The sequence below is a fragment of the Rhineura floridana genome, chromosome 1 (genome assembly GCF_030035675.1).
Source record: "Rhineura floridana isolate rRhiFlo1 chromosome 1, rRhiFlo1.hap2, whole genome shotgun sequence".
Lineage (NCBI taxonomy): Eukaryota > Metazoa > Chordata > Lepidosauria > Squamata > Rhineuridae > Rhineura > Rhineura floridana.
The window spans coordinates 229,990,031-230,010,319 of NC_084480.1; the positions used below are offsets into that span (position 1 = coordinate 229,990,031).

At 40.7% G+C, this 20,289-nt stretch overlaps 1 protein-coding gene across 4 annotated transcripts in view; it reads left to right on the plus strand.

Moving 5' to 3' along the window:
* RTTN (rotatin) overlaps positions 1–20,289 on the plus strand; it is a 202,479-nt gene that overhangs the window by 108,228 nt on the left and 73,962 nt on the right. For 3 of the 4 annotated variants that reach the window (XM_061594628.1, XM_061594639.1, XM_061594655.1), the window contains exons 33-39: positions 3,619–3,811; positions 7,708–7,790; positions 12,199–12,307; positions 12,898–13,093; positions 14,649–14,739; positions 17,555–17,708; positions 19,342–19,479. In XM_061594628.1, coding sequence (XP_061450612.1) covers positions 3,619–3,811; positions 7,708–7,790; positions 12,199–12,307; positions 12,898–13,093; positions 14,649–14,739; positions 17,555–17,708; positions 19,342–19,479 — 964 coding nt within the window. The remainder of the gene's footprint in view (positions 1–3,618; positions 3,812–7,707; positions 7,791–12,198; positions 12,308–12,897; positions 13,094–14,648; positions 14,740–17,554; positions 17,709–19,341; positions 19,480–20,289) is intronic. The other variant, XM_061594647.1, reaches the window with a different exon arrangement.

Here is a 20,289-nt window from a genome sequence, read left to right on the forward strand (position 1 = left end):
TTTGAGGGGAGTCGCCCTACGATCTCCGGCTGTTGTCCATCAGTTTCCCTCATGGAGTTTGCCGAAGGTTCTGCAGGCTTTGCAACGCCCTCCATTTGAACCCATCAGGACTGTGCCTCTACGTATGCTGTCCTTCAAGGTCTTGTTCCTGATCGCAATCACATCTGCCAGACTAGTTTCGGAGTTGGGCGCATTGTCTTCTGCTCGCCATCTCTGCGTCTTCCATAAGGACTCTGTTGTACTGAAGACTGATCCTTCCTTCCGTCCCAAGGTTGATTCAGTTTTCCATTGCAACCAGGACATTGTTTTGCCTTCCTTTTGCCCGAATCCTACCAATCCTCTTGAGAAGGCTTGGCATTCGTTGGATGTCTGGAGGGCTCTCAAGACCTACCTGTCTAGGACCCAGGATATATGACGAACTGAGTCTCTGTTTGTATCCTTTAACCCACGTTCTATAGGGCATAAAGTAGCTAATTCCACCTTATCCCGCTGGTTGCGGGCTTGTATTGCCTTAGCTTACGAATCCCTTAAGCTTCCAGTGCCAGCTAGCATAACATCTCATTCAACTAGGTCAGCGGCTACTACGGCTGCTTTTGCTACCAACGCTCCTGTTGCTGATATTTGCAGGGCTGCAGTCTGGTCTACCCCACACTCGTCTATAAGGCATTATAAAATTGATCGCTATGCCTCTGCTGACGCCTCTTTTGGCAGACGAGTGTTGCAACAGGTTCTTAATGAGGATTAGCATGTGGGTGGTCCCTCCCTGTATGGGCTGCTTTGGTACATCCCGCAGTGATGGTATACCTCCTATGGAAAATGTACCATTGGTCTCACATGAAGGGTGATTTTCATAGGAGGTATCCAATCACGAGCCTCCCAGTTGGAGGATGACTAGATATTTTCTCATGTGTTATTTATTCCTGTTACACTATTATATTTAAATTTTATAGTGAAGTCAAGACTGCTAGTTCTGTTATTTCGCTATGTTGGAGTCATGTTATTATGAATGTTACTATTGTGTTATTTTCGTGCTGGCAGGCCTGTTGGCCTTGTTATTGTATTTTTAGATATTTCTCTTTAGACTCGCTGCGAATGAACTGGAGAGTGGGAGGGGCCTGACGCCCCTAGTCTTGACTTCAAAAAACATTCTTGCCTTCGCACGATAGGTGGAGCTACAACCCGCAGTGATGGGATACCTCCTATGAAAATCACCTTTCAGGTGAGACCAATGGTACAATTGGTCTTAGTTGATCCTGAAATTGAAATCTATATATTGCAGATTGAAAGTATACAGTTTTTCAGAGCTATTTATCTGGAATGATGTTGAGGCAACTGCCATCATTGTAAACAAATGCCATGTATTAGTATTTGATAGTGCAGGATGATTTTACAAATTATTTGTGAGTGAGATATTATGAAATAAAGTACAGTGGGTCCTATGAGTATGGGACCACCTTTATAAGCTGAATTTTTTTGTGACCCCCCCTCCATGCTAATTATAATTTTAGCCTCTGTTAATTGAAAAAATGTTGTGTGGCAAAATCATATCTCCAAATATCCCTTTCTATAAAAAGCTCCCTGCAGACGGAGGTGGTGTTTTCTTTTCTTAATGCAAAGGTTCATCAAATTGATATCCCCCCCTTCCCCCATAGTCTGGAGATGTCTCCTGTCTCCCAACACCAGTGTGTTACAGTGTTGGGTTAAGATCCAGGTTCAAATCCCCACCCAGCCATGAAGCCCACTAGGTGACCTTGGGCCAGACAGTCTCTCAGCCTGACCTATCTCACAGGGTTGGTATAAGGATAAAATGGATAGTTGGTGGGATTACATGCACCACCTTGAGCAACTTGGAGGAAGGGTGGGATATGTAATAATAAATAAATAAATACATTTCAGCTGCAATTTGTGGACCCTAGCCTCAGCCAACCTGCTGATCTTTAATAATAATAATAATAATAATAAAGAAGCAATGTGGTAGTGGTGGGGATGCTGGATTGTGAAGACGAAATAGTGGATAGTAGGTGGGTTAGTGCTTTTAGGCCTTGGGATGATCATTAGAACTGATAACTTGGTTAGCGTGCCCTTGGGGAATGAGAGTGGAGCAGAAGACAGATCAGCATGTGCCCACACACAACCACATCTGCCTCTCCTGCAAGCATCTGCAGGCAAGCATGCATATGGGCACATGGGGCCCCTCAACTGCTGCAGCATCTTGGAGGGAGAGACTGGGGGAGCTCCGTGTAGGTGGAAGAAAGGAGAGGAAGCTGGCACACATACTTAGCCTCAGAGATTAGAGGCAAGGAAGTCTCCTGAGCTTCCTCACTGCTTTTTGGCTCCGTCTGGGCTGAAGGCAAGATCTGGGGGGCCTCACAAATAATAATTTTTAAGAGGAGATGGCAGTGAATCAGGAGCCAAGAAAGGCAGGAAGGCTGGCTGCCAGGAAGGAAGGGGGAAAGCAGCCTTTCCTTGTAGCCTTGTTTCTTTTTGCTTCATGAAAAGCCTCCTCTCGTTCTGAGTAAGGGTATCATAAGTAGTAAAGCGAGGAGACGGAAGTTGGTGATAGTAATTCCCTTTTCTTCCTGGTATATCCGCCCTCAACCTCCTTTTGCATCTGTCACATGTTTTATAGGCAAATGCCTGCCTTCGGCGTGCCTGAAAGATGCTCTGGGGCCTCAGCAAAAGTCCTCTCATTTAGAGCAAGGGGGAGGTGTCATCTGCAGCGGCAATGGGGAGCAGACAGTGTCCAGGGAATGAATTTTATAAATAAATTCTTTTTTGTCCACAGCCCCCAGGCTGGGAACTACTGCTGTAGGATAACTTTACTTAAAAAGAACTTTACAGAATTATAAAACTATTTTTATTCTGATTATGCTTCATCTCAGACAAAAGTAATGGAAATAAGTAATGTTCTGTATCTGCAAAAATTGAGAAGAACAGATGGCACTTCAAGAAGTGTGCATCTGTGCCCATCCTCCTTTCCTCAAAAGTCTCAAAGCCTCAAAAATCAGTGCATGCCAAGTGAGTTCACCAAGCATATTTTACTAAAAAGATGTCCGTATATACTCTTGGAAGTCTTTCACACCCAGGACTATGTACCGTGTGTGGTTTAAAAATAAAAATAAAATAAAGGCAGGTTGGGGAGAGGGTTGTTGGGAAAGAAGAATTATGCAAACTGTATAAGCTGTCAAAATTTGATTGGTTTCTCATACCTTTCGACAGACTTCTTTTTTGCACAGTTCTTGCTTCCATTTATTGATGAATGGGAACAATGAATTTATACGGGTGAAACACTAACTCTGATAACTGGAAACCTTGTTCATCAGCTCCTCTGATTTTTTTTATCCACCCCAGTATATCTGAGGAACAATAGGACTAGAATCTTACTTTGTTTAAAATTTAAAATTTTAATCAAGGACCCCCAGCAAAAGATCCCAATGAAGAAATACAAAATTCTCCAACAGTGAGTCTCAAATAGGTGAATTCTGTGGATATACTTCATACTGTTGCTTTCCTGCTATTTCATGGATTCATGGCATATATTCTTGCCCTTACCTGCTCTGAGGGGAGGTGTGTACAAACTCTAAATTGAGAAACAATGTTGTGAATATTTCCCCCCAGGGACCTTGTGTGCATGATGAAGAATCTGGTCTATCTCTAACTGGAAAACCTGCCTTGCAGGCCCTATTATATCATTGCCGCTTCTATGATCATTTGAATGAGATGGTGAAACAGTGCTACTTAGGTCGGTATACATTTGATCTGAATTGTTCCTTGGGAGACAGCCAGGTGGCAGGAAAAAATAGTGTAAATGGTAAGTGACACTTTAAAGAATTCATTTCTTTTGAATTTTGGTTGTGGCTCGATGAGTTTCTCCTTATAGATTGCTCCTTTAAACAATGTGACTGTTCTAAAGTGTTATCCTTTTGTGTATAAATAGTCAGTCTTTTATCTGGTTCAGTATCCAAGAAGCAATTATGTTTTTTTCATAATGTGTTCATAGTCAGAGATGGAAGAAGAGTATTAGATAACCCATCCCTTTTGTTGTGAAGGATAAATAATGGGATGTAGGAGAAATGTAAAAATAAATCTAATTAGAACATCAAGAAGGATGAATCTCTAGTGCAATTGTAAGAATAATATGAAAAAAGGAAATGAGTGGGTTGTTATGACTATATGCAAGCATTTCACTTTTCTGTTTTTAAGCGGTTGTCTTAGTGATGCATTGTGAGGAATTCCATATTGGGATAATGAAGCATTCTTTCAGCTCATAGAAAGTGTTGCTAAAACTCCACAGGGAATGAAGTCTGCTTCATATGTACACTTTTGAAGTCCATATGCTAAAATATTTAAAATGTGAATGCAGCAAAATGGGTAATTGAAAATGTCCATCCTACAGATATGCTCTTTGAAGAACTAGGCTGCCTGCAGCTTCCTGCTGAGAGCATATTTGGGGGTGACCCCAGGTCTCTTGTGGTGTGTGTGAAATGACTGTAGAAGCCTTGAGGCTTCGCTCCTTTACCCAGTTTCAAAAACAGGATAGTATACCTTCATTTCAAATCTGTAAAAAAAAATAAAATGGTAAACTGTTACCTAAATCAGTATCTCAAGGACATGTGGTTATAAACAACAGTTCTGGAGGTGGCACCAGTGTCTTAATATAATCCATAGGGTGAATATGTGTGTGGATTTATGATACCTGTAGTGATTGAGCTTTAGCATGCAAGATTTGGATGTATTGGGTACATGAAAGTACATGAAAGGTTGTCACATAGAGGAGGGCTGGGATCTCTTCTTGATCGTCACAGAGTGCAGGACACGGAATAATGGGCTCAAGTTGCAGGAAGCCAGATTTCGACTGGACATCAGGAAAAACTTCCTAACTGTTAGAGCCATACAACAATGGAACTAATTACCTAGAGAGGTAGTGGGCTCTCCGACACTGGAGGCATTCAAGAGGCAGCTGGACAGCCATCTGTCGGGAATGCTTTGATTTGGATTCCTGCATTGAGCAGAGGGTTGGACTCGATGGCCTTGTAGGCCCCTTCCAACTCTACTATTCTATGATTTTATGAAGGATCTAAATCAGAAAGAACTACTTCCTTGTAATTTATTAACTTTCTATACTACCCTTCCATTCACGTTATCATGGCAGATTACAATGTAAAAGTTGGCTAATGATTTTTCCATAGTTATAATGAAAAATCTTTATAATTCCAATATGGAATGCCTTGTAAAATCACTTTTTTATTGCTTTAAAGTAACTAAAATTCTACGAGAGCCAGTGTGGCATAGTGGACTATGACTGTGTGCTGGACTATGACCTGGGAGACCAGGGTTTGAATCCCCACATAGCCATGAAGCTCACTGGGTGACCTTGGGCCAGTCACTGCCTCTCAACTTCAGGGGAATGCAATGGTACACCACTTCTGAATACCACTTACCATGAAAACCCTATTCATAGGGTCACCATAAGTTGGAATCGACTTGAAAGCAGTCCATTTCCATTTTTCATTTCAAAGTTCTTTCTGGCCAGGGGTGAATAATTTTTGGCTTGCCAAGCAATAAAATTGTAATTGCATGGACCTGGTTTGAGTGACCTGCAACTAGGAAGCTCCAGGTACCTTGGGGTTGGTGTCTAAGGAAGCTCCCTCTTGTGTTTCCCTGCAAGAAAGGGTGGTGAAGAGCTTGCTGCTTTGTCCATTCTGTGGACACTAGGAACTCTAGGCACCACCTGGAGTCTTTCTACCACCCTTGGGAGGAGACACGGCTCATTGTGCAACTGCCTAGATAATCTCTGCTCATCTTTTGAAGCTCCTAGGTAGAAAAAAAAGGCTAGATGAGGGCACAGTTGTGACAGTGAGCAAAAATGTGGAAGCTATTTCTAGCCCTTACGGCTGTGCAACATTGGATGTGATCAAAAATTAGTACAGAGATTTCTGTAGATTGTCGCTTGGTGGAGGCAGGGGGTGGAAATATAGGGAAGAAGGGACTCAATATTTCTCAGCCCCTGATCTATTGGGTTTTCTCTCTCTCTCCAGAACCTGATGACTTCACAATGTCATAAAGAAAACCCATGCACTTACTTGTCACATTTCTTAGAGGTATTGATTAATAAATGGAAGAGGCAATTTGCAAAATCCTCTTGATCCACATAGTTTCAACATAGATTAACTTAAATGCATTCATTTGCCCCCCTGAAGCATTGCTGTATGTTGTATAGTGGTTTCTCCTATCTTCCTTGCTCTACAGCAAAATATTTGTATTTTGTAGTGTTTGTGGAGTGTTGTGGAGATTCTTCCCTTTCATTCTTAAAAACAAGAAATGGGTTTTTGTTGTAACTTTTCTTTAGTAATGGATTTACCAGCAATGTATGTTTAAAAATTATATTCACTTTTTTCATCTTCAAGCTCTTTTTTTTCTACTGTAAATGTGACAATATATATTTAATGGCTTGTATCCAAAGTTTCCACTGCCTGCATAGGGGGAAGCAATCACTATTTGTCCTACATCCATGTGTGCAATCTTCTGAAAAACTCCTCTGACAAGTGCCCCTAACTCTCGAGCTATATTGTGGGGTGCAAATGGGGAGCAGAGATGGTCTTAGTGTGTGCTCAGTCATGTAAATGGAACTACTTTCCACATATGCAGCAAGATTGTTGGATCCAAGCCATAGCTCAGGGATGGGGAACCTCCAGCCCGCAGGCCAAACTTAGCCTGCCAGGGGGTCCAATTTTGTCAGTGAGGCCACTTTCCCCAAACCACACCCACCTGTCAATTAGATGACATCATTGGTTGATGTTAGCTTATGGGTGGGGGCAGGATTCCATCCTGCTGGTTGCTGTTTTGCCAGGGCATTTCCATATTGGTGAAGCACATTCCTTCTCCCACCCCCATGGATCAACATTGACAGGTGAGTGGGACTGGTTACCTATCAGCAACTGATGTCATGATATCAGATGATTGAGAGATGGGGTGGCTCCAGCCACCTGTCAAAGTTGACCCACGGAGTTGGGGGAAGATAAAGTTCTGGCCCACCAGGCCAAAAAATTTCTCCACTCCTGCCAAAGATGTTCAGTAGTAAAAGCGGAAGAAATATTTGATACTTGAGTGGAATTTGTTATAGATGATGAAACCTGAAAATCTTGTCCTCAGTAAAGGATCAACATCAGTAAAGGATCAGTCCTCATGATTTCAGTTCTTTGTTTGAATGTATATGGCAGTGTTTAGATGGCTCATGATCTGGGTTAGAGATCCTGTGTCTTCCATTAACTTCTCTTTGGCCTCCCATTCATGTCCTACTCTATATAATTTTGTTACAAACTTTGCTGTATCTAATTCTTCATTTGTATTGTCTTTGTTAAACAGTTTCATTCTCATGTCATGGTAAGGCAAACTGTGAACTAAGAAAAAAATGTAGCTATAGTTCGTGATTAGCAAGGAGAGAGTTTCAGCACAAGCCCAGGTTGGGATGACATTTGGCTTAGCTCAGTGCAGGAGCAAAAAAGATTGGGGAAGAGCAAAGTGGTCATGAGCTCCTTTCTGGGAGCCTGCATGGTCCTGGCTTTCTGTGATGTACAAACCAGGCCTACATGTAGGACATCTTCTTATGCTTTTGTTCCTCATTACAAGAAGAAAGAGGTCGACATATGAATTGTTTAAAAAGCTGTTTCTCTGTCTTTCTCACTTGTCCCCTAACCCCACCCGTAGATTTTGATGATTCCCTTTCTCATTGGAGAGTTCCATCTAGTCAAAGCCAATCTCCAAGTTCCCAGTCAACATCTGACACTGTGGTGAGTTTTAAAGTAATGAGTTACCACTGTAATTGAAGCTAAATATTGTCTAATTGTCCAAGAAGCTGAGATCCTTCTGTTCTTTGTCAGTCATATAACCTCTTGTCGCATTTCCTTAAAGATTAAGGCTTATTTATTTTATTGTTCATCTTTTCACGCATTCAAAGCTATTAATTTTCACTCGGCAATAGTAAAAATATCACATGGTTTACAATGCTCAAGACATTCAGGAATTTCTGAGAGGAAGGGTTAATGGAAAGTGCTTTCTTTTCCTGAAACATAGCTCACTCTGAAAATGGGTTAATTGTGTTGTTATATAGCAGTCCTGTGAAGAAATCTACAAACAGCTTGTGCTTTTATAGATAATGTACTATGTCATTTGTGGCATATCAAGAACCTGAAAAACCCAAAAGAATCTATTTTCAGCCAGTTCCTGAAAGCCTTTCCAACTACTTACCTGGAGGCAACTCTTAATTTACCTCTGGTATGTAGGATTTGCTTGTCTGTTGTGAGTGTTCTAGTTTAGATATCCAAAACTGTTTATGTTCAAACTCTGTCCCACTGGGAAGCCATTATTGGAAAAGGCTTAGTTGGTCTGAGAAGTTGACAAGCTATATTTTTTATAACTAATTGAAATTATTATTGATTTTTTACATGTCTAAGACCTTGTTTTTCTTGAGCTCTAAAAATATAAAGCAACTAGGCAGCACAATTTAGGAATAAAGAACTCAGTAGCATCCATGATATTTTCTGGTAATAGGTCTTTTCCAGCAAAAAATTCTGAAAGTTCCAGATTATTATATCTTATCCTTCTCTTTTTAGTTCTGCAAACTACTAACAGCACAAGGTGATGCTGGGCAGAGCTAGTTATAATTCACTAATAGACGAAAAAACCTTGCGGTTTAAAAATGTACCTCTATCCAACAGATATTTCTATCAAACTTTAAAAAGCAGGGAAATTGGGCAGCTATAGTAAATGCACCAGGGGAGCAGGAGACCTGACCACCTTTCTGAGATACTGCACTGCCCTACAAATTTGTCAAAATGCAGACACAATTTGGGTTGGTCTTTCACAGTCCAGTCCAGTCCAGTTCCTGTGTAGCTTGGAAGAATTTGGTAACCTGTGCCTCTGACCATATGGTGAGTGGTGGCAACACTTGTAATCTGCCAACTATGAAACATCATCCATCAGTTTATTCAGACATCTTGTGAAGACATACCTTTTTGCCCATTCTTTCCCTGACTCATAAGATTGGACCCTATTATTCCTATTTTTATCTGTTTTTATTATACTGTTTTACTGGTTTTTAAGTTTGTTTCTTCTTTTTTTATTTTTATGTTGTAATTCTGTATACTGCTTACAGATTTTTTAAAACGTTAAATAGTTTAGAAATGCTTTTATCTAAATAAATAAAATGGTTGAATCTTCTGGCCTGCAGTGGTCTGCATGTGATATAGGGCTTCACTGATCTTGACTTTTTGGGCATTAGTAAGTAGTTCTTTCCTCTTCAGAGCCTCTGGACTGCTGCTGAATTTTGCATCACACTTTATGAAGCTAAGATTGTCACAGCTCTTCATGCATTCAGTTTGTTTCTTGTAGTGTAATGGAATGCTTTTTGGGGTGGAGTCTTCTCAGCTGGGCAATCCTTTTGTTTTTGGTGAAGTTCATTAGACTTGAATGTGACTGGCTTACTGCCAGCAACTTTAGATCTGTAGAACATGTTAATCCTTTCCTTGCTCCCACCAATAGGGGGAAGAAAAATCGAAATGGACTGCCGTCAAGTTGCTTCCAACTTATGGCAACCCTATGAATAGGGTTTTCATGGTAAATGGTATTCAGAGGTGGTTTTACCATTGCCTTCCTCTGAGGCTGAGAGGCAGTGACTGGCCCAAGGTCACCCAGTGAGCTTCATGGCTGTGTGGGGATTTTAGCCCTGGTCTCCCAGGTCATAGTCCAACACCATAACCATTACACCACACTAGGAAGAAAGGGGGTCACTGTTGTATGGAAGAGCACAGTCTTTTAGAGAGATGCAAGCCTGTGAGAGACCCAAAACAAAAGGTACCAAAAAGTTGAAATAATTTAAAATAATTTTTCATGGCCTCAAACATAGGAAGCTGCCTAATACTGGATCAAACTATTGGTTCATATAGCTCAGCATTGTCTACAATGACTGGCAGTGGCTCTCCAGGTTTCAGACGGGACATTCCTAGTCTTACCTGGAGATGCCAAAGATTGAACCTGGGACCTTCTGCATGCAGAGCAGTTATTCTACAACTGACCTATGGCCTTTCCTTATGTATTGGAGGGTTTTCCTCTTTGAGGAAGTGTTTACAAGTCCATTTTACTACATTGGAACTAATCAGAGTTTCATTCTTTATCTTTTCCCAGTTTCTCCATGGTGTTTTAACCTGACTGAAATAAAAAAAAAATCTCTTTTTTCTCTTCTCACTCCATGTGCCTATGGCTTTTTCTTTAAAAATGCCACAGTTGCAGTGATAAACTCTCCATCATTGACAGACATGACTGCTGCCTTCTCTGCTTGAGATACTAATACAGTTGACTTCTGCTCTTGCTGTCCAAAGATTGCCTAACCAACACACATGAGAATCCTTTTGTTCCCATAGCCAAGCCTTACAGATCCTATGCATATGTACAGTTCTCATCACCTCAACTCAAAAAAGACATTGTAGAGTTGAAAAAGGTTAAAAAAAGTAGTGCAACCAAAATGATCAAGGTGATGGAGCAAGTCCCTTATGAGGACAGATTACAACCTCTGGACTGTTTTAGTTTAGAGAAAAGACGAGTAAAAGGCAACATGATTGTTGTAGTTATGTGGCTTCAAGTCGATTACGACTTATGGCGACCCTATGAATCAGTGACTTCCAAGAGCATCTGTCGTGAACCACCCTGCTCAGATCTTGTAAGTTCAGGTCTGTGGCTTCTTTTATGGAATCAGTCTATCTCTTGTTTGGCCTTCCTCTTTTTCTACTCCCCTCTGTTTTTCCCAGCATTACTCTCTTTTCTAGTGAATCATGTCTTCTCATGATGTGTCCAAAGTATGATAACCTCAGTTTCATCATTTTGGCTTCTAGTGACAGTTCTGGTTTAATCTGTTCTAACACCCAATTATTTGCCTTTTTCACAGTCCATGGTATGTGCAAAGCTCTCCTCCAGCACCACATTTCAAATGAGTTGATTTTTCTCTTATCCGCCTTTTTCACTGTTCAGCTTTCACATCCATACATAGAGATCGGGAATACCATGGTCTGAATGACCCTGACTTTAGTGTTCAGTGATATATCTTTCCATTTGAGGACCTCTACTAGTTCTCTCATAGCTGCCCTCCCCAGTCCTAGCCTTGTTCTGATTTCTTGACTATTGTCTCCATTTTGGTTAATGACTGTGCCGAGGTATTGATAATCGTTGACAAGTTCAATGTCCTCATTGTCAACTTTAAATTTACATAACTCTTCTGTTGTCATTACTTTAGTCTTTTTGATGATAAAAGTGTATAAAATTATTATTAATATCAATATTAATATTTGTAACCCACCCTTCTTCCTAGGGTGGCAAACAAAAACACTAAAAGCATCTTTAAAACATCTTTACAAATCTTTACAATGTCTGAAAGCAATTCCAACATAAATGCATACCGGGATAGGGTCTCTACTTAAAAGGCTTGATGAAAGAGAAAGGTCTTCAATAGGCTTCGAAAAGGCAACAGGGATGGTGCCTGTCTTAATATTTAGGAGAGGGAATTCCAGAGGGTACGCGTCACAACACTAATGTCTATTTCATTATGCATTATGCATGATACAGAAACGTTTTTCTTTCCCTCTCACCTTAGAACTTGTGGACATCCAATAAAGCTGAGTGTTGGAAGATTCAGGATAGACAAAAAGTGTGTCTTCACACCGCACATTTTTAAACTCTGAAATTTGCTGCTAGAAGAGGCAGTGATGGCCTCCAACTTAGAAGGCTTTAAAAGAGGTTTAGACAAATTCATGGAAAATAAGTCTGTCAGTGGCTACTAACCCAGATGGCTGTGTTCGACCTCCACTGTCAGAAGTAGTATGCTTCTAAATACCAGTTGCTGGGTATCCCAAGTGGAGAGAACACTGTTGCACCCAGATCCTACATGTGGACTTCCCATAGGCATCTGGTTACCCACTGGGAGAACAAGATGCTGGAGTAGATGGGCCACTGGCCTGATCCAGCAGGCTCTTATATTTTTAACACTATGTCTTCAAAGATCCCCTGCACAGAATTGACTGCATTTAATCTAGAGCCCTCTGTTGGCTTTATGGAGTGCTCTTTGGATTTTAGCTAATAAAAATTGCCTGTAAAGACAAATTCCCCTGTAAAGGGGATAATGTAATTACTTTGCTTGGTTCTCCTTGCCAGATCATTTCCTCCTCGCCATCGCCGGGCTGTGCTGTTGAACTGCAGCCACCCACCTCACCACCTATAGCTAGAATGTGTGATGTGCCACTTAATCGACTCACGGCACAAGGTAGGTGGATATTGCAAGCCTTATGAAAAAAATCATTTGGAATAAATGGTTGATCATGGCCATGGCTCACAGTGTCATCTGCATGCACACCAGGGGCTGTTCCTTGAAACCCCATTCCTAACAGCAACTTCCATGCACCAACACAATCTTGCTCATTTTTGAAACAATGATCCAAGGTGTGGAGAGGATGATAAAATGTAGCTGAATACACAGGCCATCCTTCAAATATTTCAAAATTGCACCCATCAACAATTACATTTTGAAGAGCTATTACCTATATTGCTCTCCACCCCTATTTTGGGCATTCCTGATTGCCAAAGGCCCTGCCATTTCTACTCCAGTTGTCTCTTATCTGGACTGCTACATATTCTCATATTTGTCCTAAACCAGAAGAAATCAGTTTAGTTTTGACCAATAGGACATCTGGCACATATGTGTGAAATCAACAGCTCTTGTGTGAAGGTTCACATACCTAATGAAACTGACCATCTCCTTTACTCATATTTGATGAGACATAGATCACGGTATTATATGTAAATTCAACTCCAAGTAGTAATGCTATTATATGTTCTTTGAATTGTGTGTTGTAGGTCAGAGTGACACAACAACAGCTTCTTCAAGTTCACATGATTCCCCACAGTCTACCATTAGGCCTAAACAGAGTGCAGTGGTCTCACCCCCTCTCCTGTCAGCTGTCTGCAGCTTGCTGGACAACCTGCTGATTGTCACTCCAAAAGATACTGGGGTTGCTCTTCAGCAAGCACATACATTAACTGCTCTCAGTAGGTAAGAGATCAGTAACTATTGAGGTCACAAGTGAGAGCCTGAATAGGACATGTGCTTCCCAAAGCTTTTGTTACAGATATAGATCCAACTGGTAAGTATTCTGAGAATTCAAACTGATCATTTTAAATCGAACCAGGAGAACCACTGCTTTTTGCAGAAAATGGAGCAGACTTCAGATTTCTAATAGTTTAGCCACGTTTTCTGTACTTTGTCTTTTACCAAAACTCTAAGTAGTTATTTCTTCAAGTGAGATTGACAGAGCAGAAATGGAAGTACTCTATTTGTATTCCTTATCCACTATTCAGTATTTCATATGTGGAAAGTTTAACTGTGTCCCAATCCTGCAACATGCACAGGTCATGTGAATTGTAACACTGGCAAAATAGTACATTTGGAAGCATTGACAGATAATACTGATGCAAATGTTTAAGGTGTTTATATACAGTGAGAGCTGTTTTGTATGTTAAATGTGCTTGTGATATGTTTATACCATATTAGCATTGTTTTAATTTATTTATTTATTTATTATTTGATTTATATCCCACCCTTCCTCCCGCCCTTCTTGTTAAACAAGAAGTGAAAGAAAAGCCTTGGTTGTTCAGTCTCTCCACTAATAAGATAGCTATAGATGCTAGAGCTGATACTAGTGATCAGCTCAGAAGTCCCCAGTTCAAATCTACCACGGACCACAGACTCGTGAGAAGACTAGATGCTTTTCTAGTGGGAGTACTGCTATTTTTATCATCCTGGGCGAATCATAGTAGCATACAGGTTTGTCTCCAAGGAAACAACATCCCATAGCTGACTGCAGACCTTCCTTATGCTGATGACATAATGTATAACCTGTGGTCTCCAGATGAACACTGAATCACTAAAAGCAAGGCTGGGAAATCTGTAGCCCTCCTAATGTTGGGCTACAAATCCCATCCCATCTCTTCCCTCTCCATATATATATGGAGATAATATATATTTTCATATTAGCTTGTCACATTAATGTGGGTGGGTGTGTATATGTGTGTGTGTGTGTGTGTGTGTGTGTGTATATATATATATGATGTATATGTATATTGTATGTATATATGTGTTAATGTGACAAGCTGAATATGTGAAGAAATGAAATTTCTCTTCATTATATATGAAAAATTGCATTTCTTAGCATATTCAGCTTGTCACATTAATGTGGAAGACCCACTTTCATGATGCCATCTATATGGTGGAGGGAAGGGGTGCACTAGTCTTCCCCCAAGCCAAGGACTCTTGGTAACACATGAGTCAGGGCACTGTTTTGAGTGTGGAAATGCTTACTTTTGGAATAGCTATTGTATCTCAAAATCTTAAAATGTGCAGACAGTCTAGACAAGGGGTTGCCAACGTGGTGCCCTCAATATGTTATGGAATACAGCTCACATCATCCCTGATTATTGGCCATGCTGGCTGAGGATGGTGGAAGTTGTAGTCCAAAACCTCTGGAGGACACCATGTTGTTTATACCTGGTCTAGACTATAGTTTCATATTCTGTCAAAATTCTGAGTTCATGTCTGTGTTTCATTTTAGTCTAGTAAATTCCAGCTTGATAGAGAGATGTATCTTGGAAATGAAAGCACCTCTGCCTCAGCCCTTTCATATGGAGTACACAAAAACTCAGGTTAGATGCATGCACATTTGTTTTCTGTGACATTCTGTGTTGTATTTGGACTGTTCTAATTACTGAAAGGTATAGGATTGCGCTCTAAATTAGCTTAGAAAAACAAATACATGTTGACTCTTGGAAAAAAGACTATTAGAGTGTACTCTCAAATAAGTTGTATCATTGGTTCCCAAACTTTTTTTTCCCCAAAGACCACTTGAAAATTCCTGAGTGTCTCAGTGGACCACTTAATATTTTTTCTGCCTGTTGTAGCAATTGTAATGTGCTGTGCTAGATGCTGTTTGGTCAGTGAAGGCTGGTCCATTTGGGCAAATGGGGAAGTGCTCCAGCAATTTCAGTCAGCCCCCACCTGTCTGCCTCCCTACTTATAACCAGTCCAGGGGGGGGCTGTCAGGCTCCTCCTCCTTGGTCTCACTGTCACTCTGTGTAGAACTGAGCAGGGAGGAGGATGGAGACAAAGCTAGAATGAGTTAACTCTACCTGTTTTTGGCTCTGTCTCCACCTACTGATATTATTGCTGCCTTCTACTTACCAGTTTTGTTCAAAATAGAGGTTTAAAATAATGTAATTAGCAGCTATTGGCCAAAGTTACCAGAGTTGCTTCTTCTGGAAGGAAAACAATAATAGTTTTATCATGAAAGACAAAATGGGGAATCTCAGGCCCAGGGTCTGAATGTGGCTCTTGTGGCCACTCCTCTTCCTCTCTGCCTCGCCTTTGTCCATCCTTACTCCATGTTCCAGCAAGAACTTGAGAAGGACATGTCCTTGAACTGTGATAATGCCTCTATAGGACCGTGGCTTAGTTGGTAGACCATCTGTCTTGCATGCAAAAGATCCCAGGTTCATTCCCCGGCATCTCCAGGTAGGGATGAAAATATTTTCTCTCTGAAACCTGGGAGAGCCACTGCTAGTCACTGCAGATAATACTGAGCTAGATGGAACAATGGTCTGACTCTGTAATAGGCAGCTTCCTATATTCCTCGTTTGCCTAGATAAAGGGTGGAAAGGAAGGGGTGTGTGCAGTAACATCCTACGTTTGCATAGCTAGAATGTAGCCAACTGTGCTAAGGTAAGAGTTGCATCTGTTGCTCCACCCACCTTTTGCCTCTAGCCCACACCAGTCATTGACATGCAACATCCAGAAGGTTGCCCGTGAGGGAAATACAGACCTCTGGCTTAAAAAGCCTCCCCCCCAAAAGGCACAAAAGTACTTGCTTGCTGTAGATGAAAAGGACAGAGCTAGCATGCTTGGATATTTACATCCCATAAAATCTCAGATCTATAAATTATTCAAAACTGCGTTGGATGCTGTGCCTGGCCATTTGTCTCCCTTTCCAAAGCAGTCAGGTTTCTGCTCCTTCTTGCAGTCATTCACTGAGTAATTGGTGCAGAATATCAGTGCACATGTGCATTCATGTGCACATCCCATTAAATTAATGCAATGTAGGTGGATGCATCTGCATGCATGCATATCTCCACAGACATTCTGATCTAGCTAGTCATGTATAACTATAGCCAGACTGGGGCAAGAGTCCTGCAGAAATCCCATGCATGAAACTACCAGAGCAATGCAGCCAAGGAAACCATATTTCCTTTTTGCATATGCATGCGCTCACTCCTATTCAGAGAGAAGGCAATTAGAAGGTTATATAAGCAAAGCTAATTAGGTATGTGAGCACATGCTATGTTTGTGATGTGAACCGTGATTGGCTCGGATCACGCAACAAAGAAGTGCTCCTAAAAATGGCACACAAGCAACAGCACGTGTAAAAAAATGAAAGATGACTAAGTTGGGGCCTGTTTGTACTCCCATTTTTGTTGTATTGAAAATCTAACATTGTGAAAAAATATCTATAATTAGCTCTGTGGTGACAATTTTTCTCATTTTTTCTGGCCATTTTCCATCAATTAAATGAGGAGAAGAAAGTACATTTGAAAATTAACAAAGGGAGATTTTTGTGTGTGAAATATTCATTGGTGTAATTGTAAAGAAATTCTAAAATGCCCTGAAAAAGAAGCAGAAAAATGAAACTTCTCTCACAGGAGAAGAAACGTTTTGAGAAATGGGTGGCCTGGTTTTCTCACAGCACTTAAGAAAACCACAGGAAGTAAGCCATCAAATTCTTGACACTGTACATGGCATACCAATCAACCAAGATAAAAAGATGGGTTTTGTACAATTTCTTAAAGTGCATAATGGTGCTACTATTTTCAAAGAAGCTCCTTTGCTTCCAATGTGGAACAGATCATAACTTTAAAAAAACAGAGATACCTTGATTCTTGTTCTCAGTGACTAATGACAGTTATTCAGGTTTTACTAACATTAACATCTTCAGTTTATACCTTTTTATAAACTTGCAAACACTGATGTGGTAATGTCAGGTTCTGATTATGCTTTCTGTAGACTAAAAAATCACTCAGCCTTCTGCTAAATGATTTCCTGTCATAATAGCCCAACCCTGTAAGTGTCTACAAAATTCAATGGGACTTGATTTCAAATACATAGTGCATAGAATTGCCATCTACATACTTCAGTTGGACCCTGCAATCCTATGCATTTTTACTCGAAAGCAAGTTGTACTCTGTTCAGTGGTGTTTATACCCAGGTGACTGAGCATGGGACTGCAGCCTAAGAATATCACATCTTTACCAGGGAAATATGTGCATGGTTTAAAATTTTTCATTTAAAAAAGAACCTTTTCCAGATCTCTTTATATTTATTTGAGTTTGTTTTTGAAACTTGTTATTGTCAAATAATTATTGCAGAAATGTGCTGCAAGTATCAACCAAATCATTTTGTTTGTTGAAACAGGTTTTATTTCTACTGCAGTTTGTTTCATCATTGTCCCGACTCCTGCAGTCATGCTTGCTGGTAGATGCTCGCCTTGTGATGCAAGATGAGTTATTGACACATGTCTTGGCTCATACCTTTGTGGTTCTTTCCATTAGCTGTAAGGATGGCTTAGGTAACTATGTGTGATAAGGAATATATTACTGAAATGCTTTGAACATGAGATCTGTCAAAATTGGTTGATCTCAAAGTGGTATTAATTTTAACATTCAGATCCCTGAAATCTCCCTGTTTGTACATACTGCTGTTTATCCTAACCAGGCCCTAGCAGTGTCAATGGCATCATCGTTGTATACTAGTGCCTGGAAATTGAGATTTTGCATGCCTATCAAGCAGCAAAAAGGATTGTCCCAACTGCTCCTCCTCATTTCAGGTTTCTTAACTAGAAATTGCACAGATTATGAGTAAAGCAGTACTACTAAAGGTGAATATCATCCAGTTTGATGTTTTAACTGTGGCAGTCATAATACTATAAATTGGAATTTTAAATATCGTCATTTGCCTTTATCTTAGCAGGCTTATGAAGGCCTCATCCTCACATAATGCTAAGCCAAACTATGACTTAGTACAGGCATGGGGAACTGCATCCTTGGTTTTCCCACCCCCAATGGGGCACTTTGACAGATGAGCAGGGTATCACTTACCTGTTATCACTCTGATACCAGGTTGTTGGAAGCATAACAGCAGGGATCATTCAGTTAGTAAACTAAGAGTCATTTCTGTTAGTGTTAAAGTCAACTAGCCAAGAGAGGATGGTATAGGTGTTGCCTAGCAACCAGTCAGAGGCAACTTGTGATCTGATTGGCTGTGTAGTTCTGAGTTTTCCCCTATGTGTTTAGTAGTTTAATATCTTCCTGCTATGAAAAGGCCTGACCTAAGAAAGACAAACCTCTTTGTTTGTTCTCCTCAGGTTATATCCTGTTCTTGTTCCGTTTCCCTCAGAAAAGTATCATCAGGATTTCTTTTCTCTCTGGACTCCGCCTGCTTTATTCAAGTCACTCTGCTAACACAGGTGATCTGTTTTTCCTTTGTAGTATGGCATGCCACACTGCAAAGCAAAAGCCAAGCCAAGTGAGGCGTGAAGTTACCTCCCAAGGCTCTTTTACCAATGCACAATTGGGAACACACTTTAAGGCACTAATTATGCATTGGCAGCTGCATCTCTGCTCGTCCCACTCCTGATGTCACATGACATCAGGGTGGAGCAGGGTGGGTGTGGTTTGGGGGAAACTACCTTGCAGACCAAATTGGAACCTGTGCTTCATCTAATTAGGCCCACAGGCTTGAGGTTCCACACCCCTGGCTTAGCATGCTGGTGCATAGTGAGAAAATCATGGTCACTTTGCTCCTCCCCTGCTACAGGGAGCTAAGCCATAGTTTGGCTTAGAGATATGTCAGAACCCAGACTCGTGGTTTGTCTTGCTCTAAACAAACCACAAGCTATAACCAAGGTTTGTTCTTAACGTACTAATTGGAGGGAGACAAACCATGAGCCCAGGTTTGGACGTAACACCAAGACAAACCATAGCTTAGATTCTAGTAACACAGCAGGAGCAAAGTGGCTGCAATTTTCTCACTGCACCAGCACTTTGGTCATTTGCACTAAGACATAATTTGGCTTAGTTTTGCATGTGAACCAGGCCAAAGTATGAAATTAGAAATGCCTTCTCACTTTGCTGTATTTGCACTAAATAGATACTTACTTGTTCACATCTGTGTAGTTTTTTATGTGTATGTTTAATTGACAGGGCCAGAGATAACTGCTGCAGTTCACCAAACTTGGGAAAACTCATTCAGCCTTCTGACCACTCTGTTAAGAAAATGTGGCCATACATCTCTGCCATTTGTGGCTGCAGCTCTTGCAAAGCATTGGACTGCAGTGATAGGTAATACCTGTTTTTCACATGCCTGGATATCTGCACAGTGTGTAGCAGCAAGGATAACATATGATTATAATAAGTGTTCAAAGAAATGTGTGTGTGTCAGTTGAAGTCAATGACTGAGGGTAGAACCTGACACTGATTTTGTGCCTTGTATCTTAATTTTTACCTCTGTAGTCCCTTCAGTACCACTCCCTATATATATATGTGTGTGTGTGTAGTATTTTATGTATTTTAATTTATTTTAATGTTTTTGTGATATTTATTGTGTACAATTTTTATTATGTACATGTTCAATTTTATTGTAAGCCTCCCTGAGTGCCCTAATATAGAGTAGAAGGGCAGGATAGAAATATTTTAAATAAATAATAAATATCTAGTATTTCACTGTATGATATACTTCATTTGTTTTTGTCTGCCACTTTCTAGCTGCTAAACAGATGAGCAGAGGGTTTTTTTGTGTGTGTACAGCAAACCTAGTTCTCGGTGATAATGGAATGAACTGGGCCAGTGCCGTTTCTATCCTCCACCCCCAAATGGAATAAGGACCAAATGCAAGGAAGATAGCACTTCAGTTTCATTTAATAATTGTATAGAAGGGAGAATTCTGATAGGTGCAACTTGCCATGCAAGGATGAAGAAAGCTGCACTGCTGAAATTCTTCAACATAGTTGTTAAAGATATAGGAGCCCTGTCATCCTTTGCATACACAGAAGGGCAACATGACTAATGTACAGGTGAGCAGTATACCTTGGAAGGCAGGTGCATTTTGTCACTCCTGTTGATAGAAGAGGTGTGGACTACATGTGGCCCTCC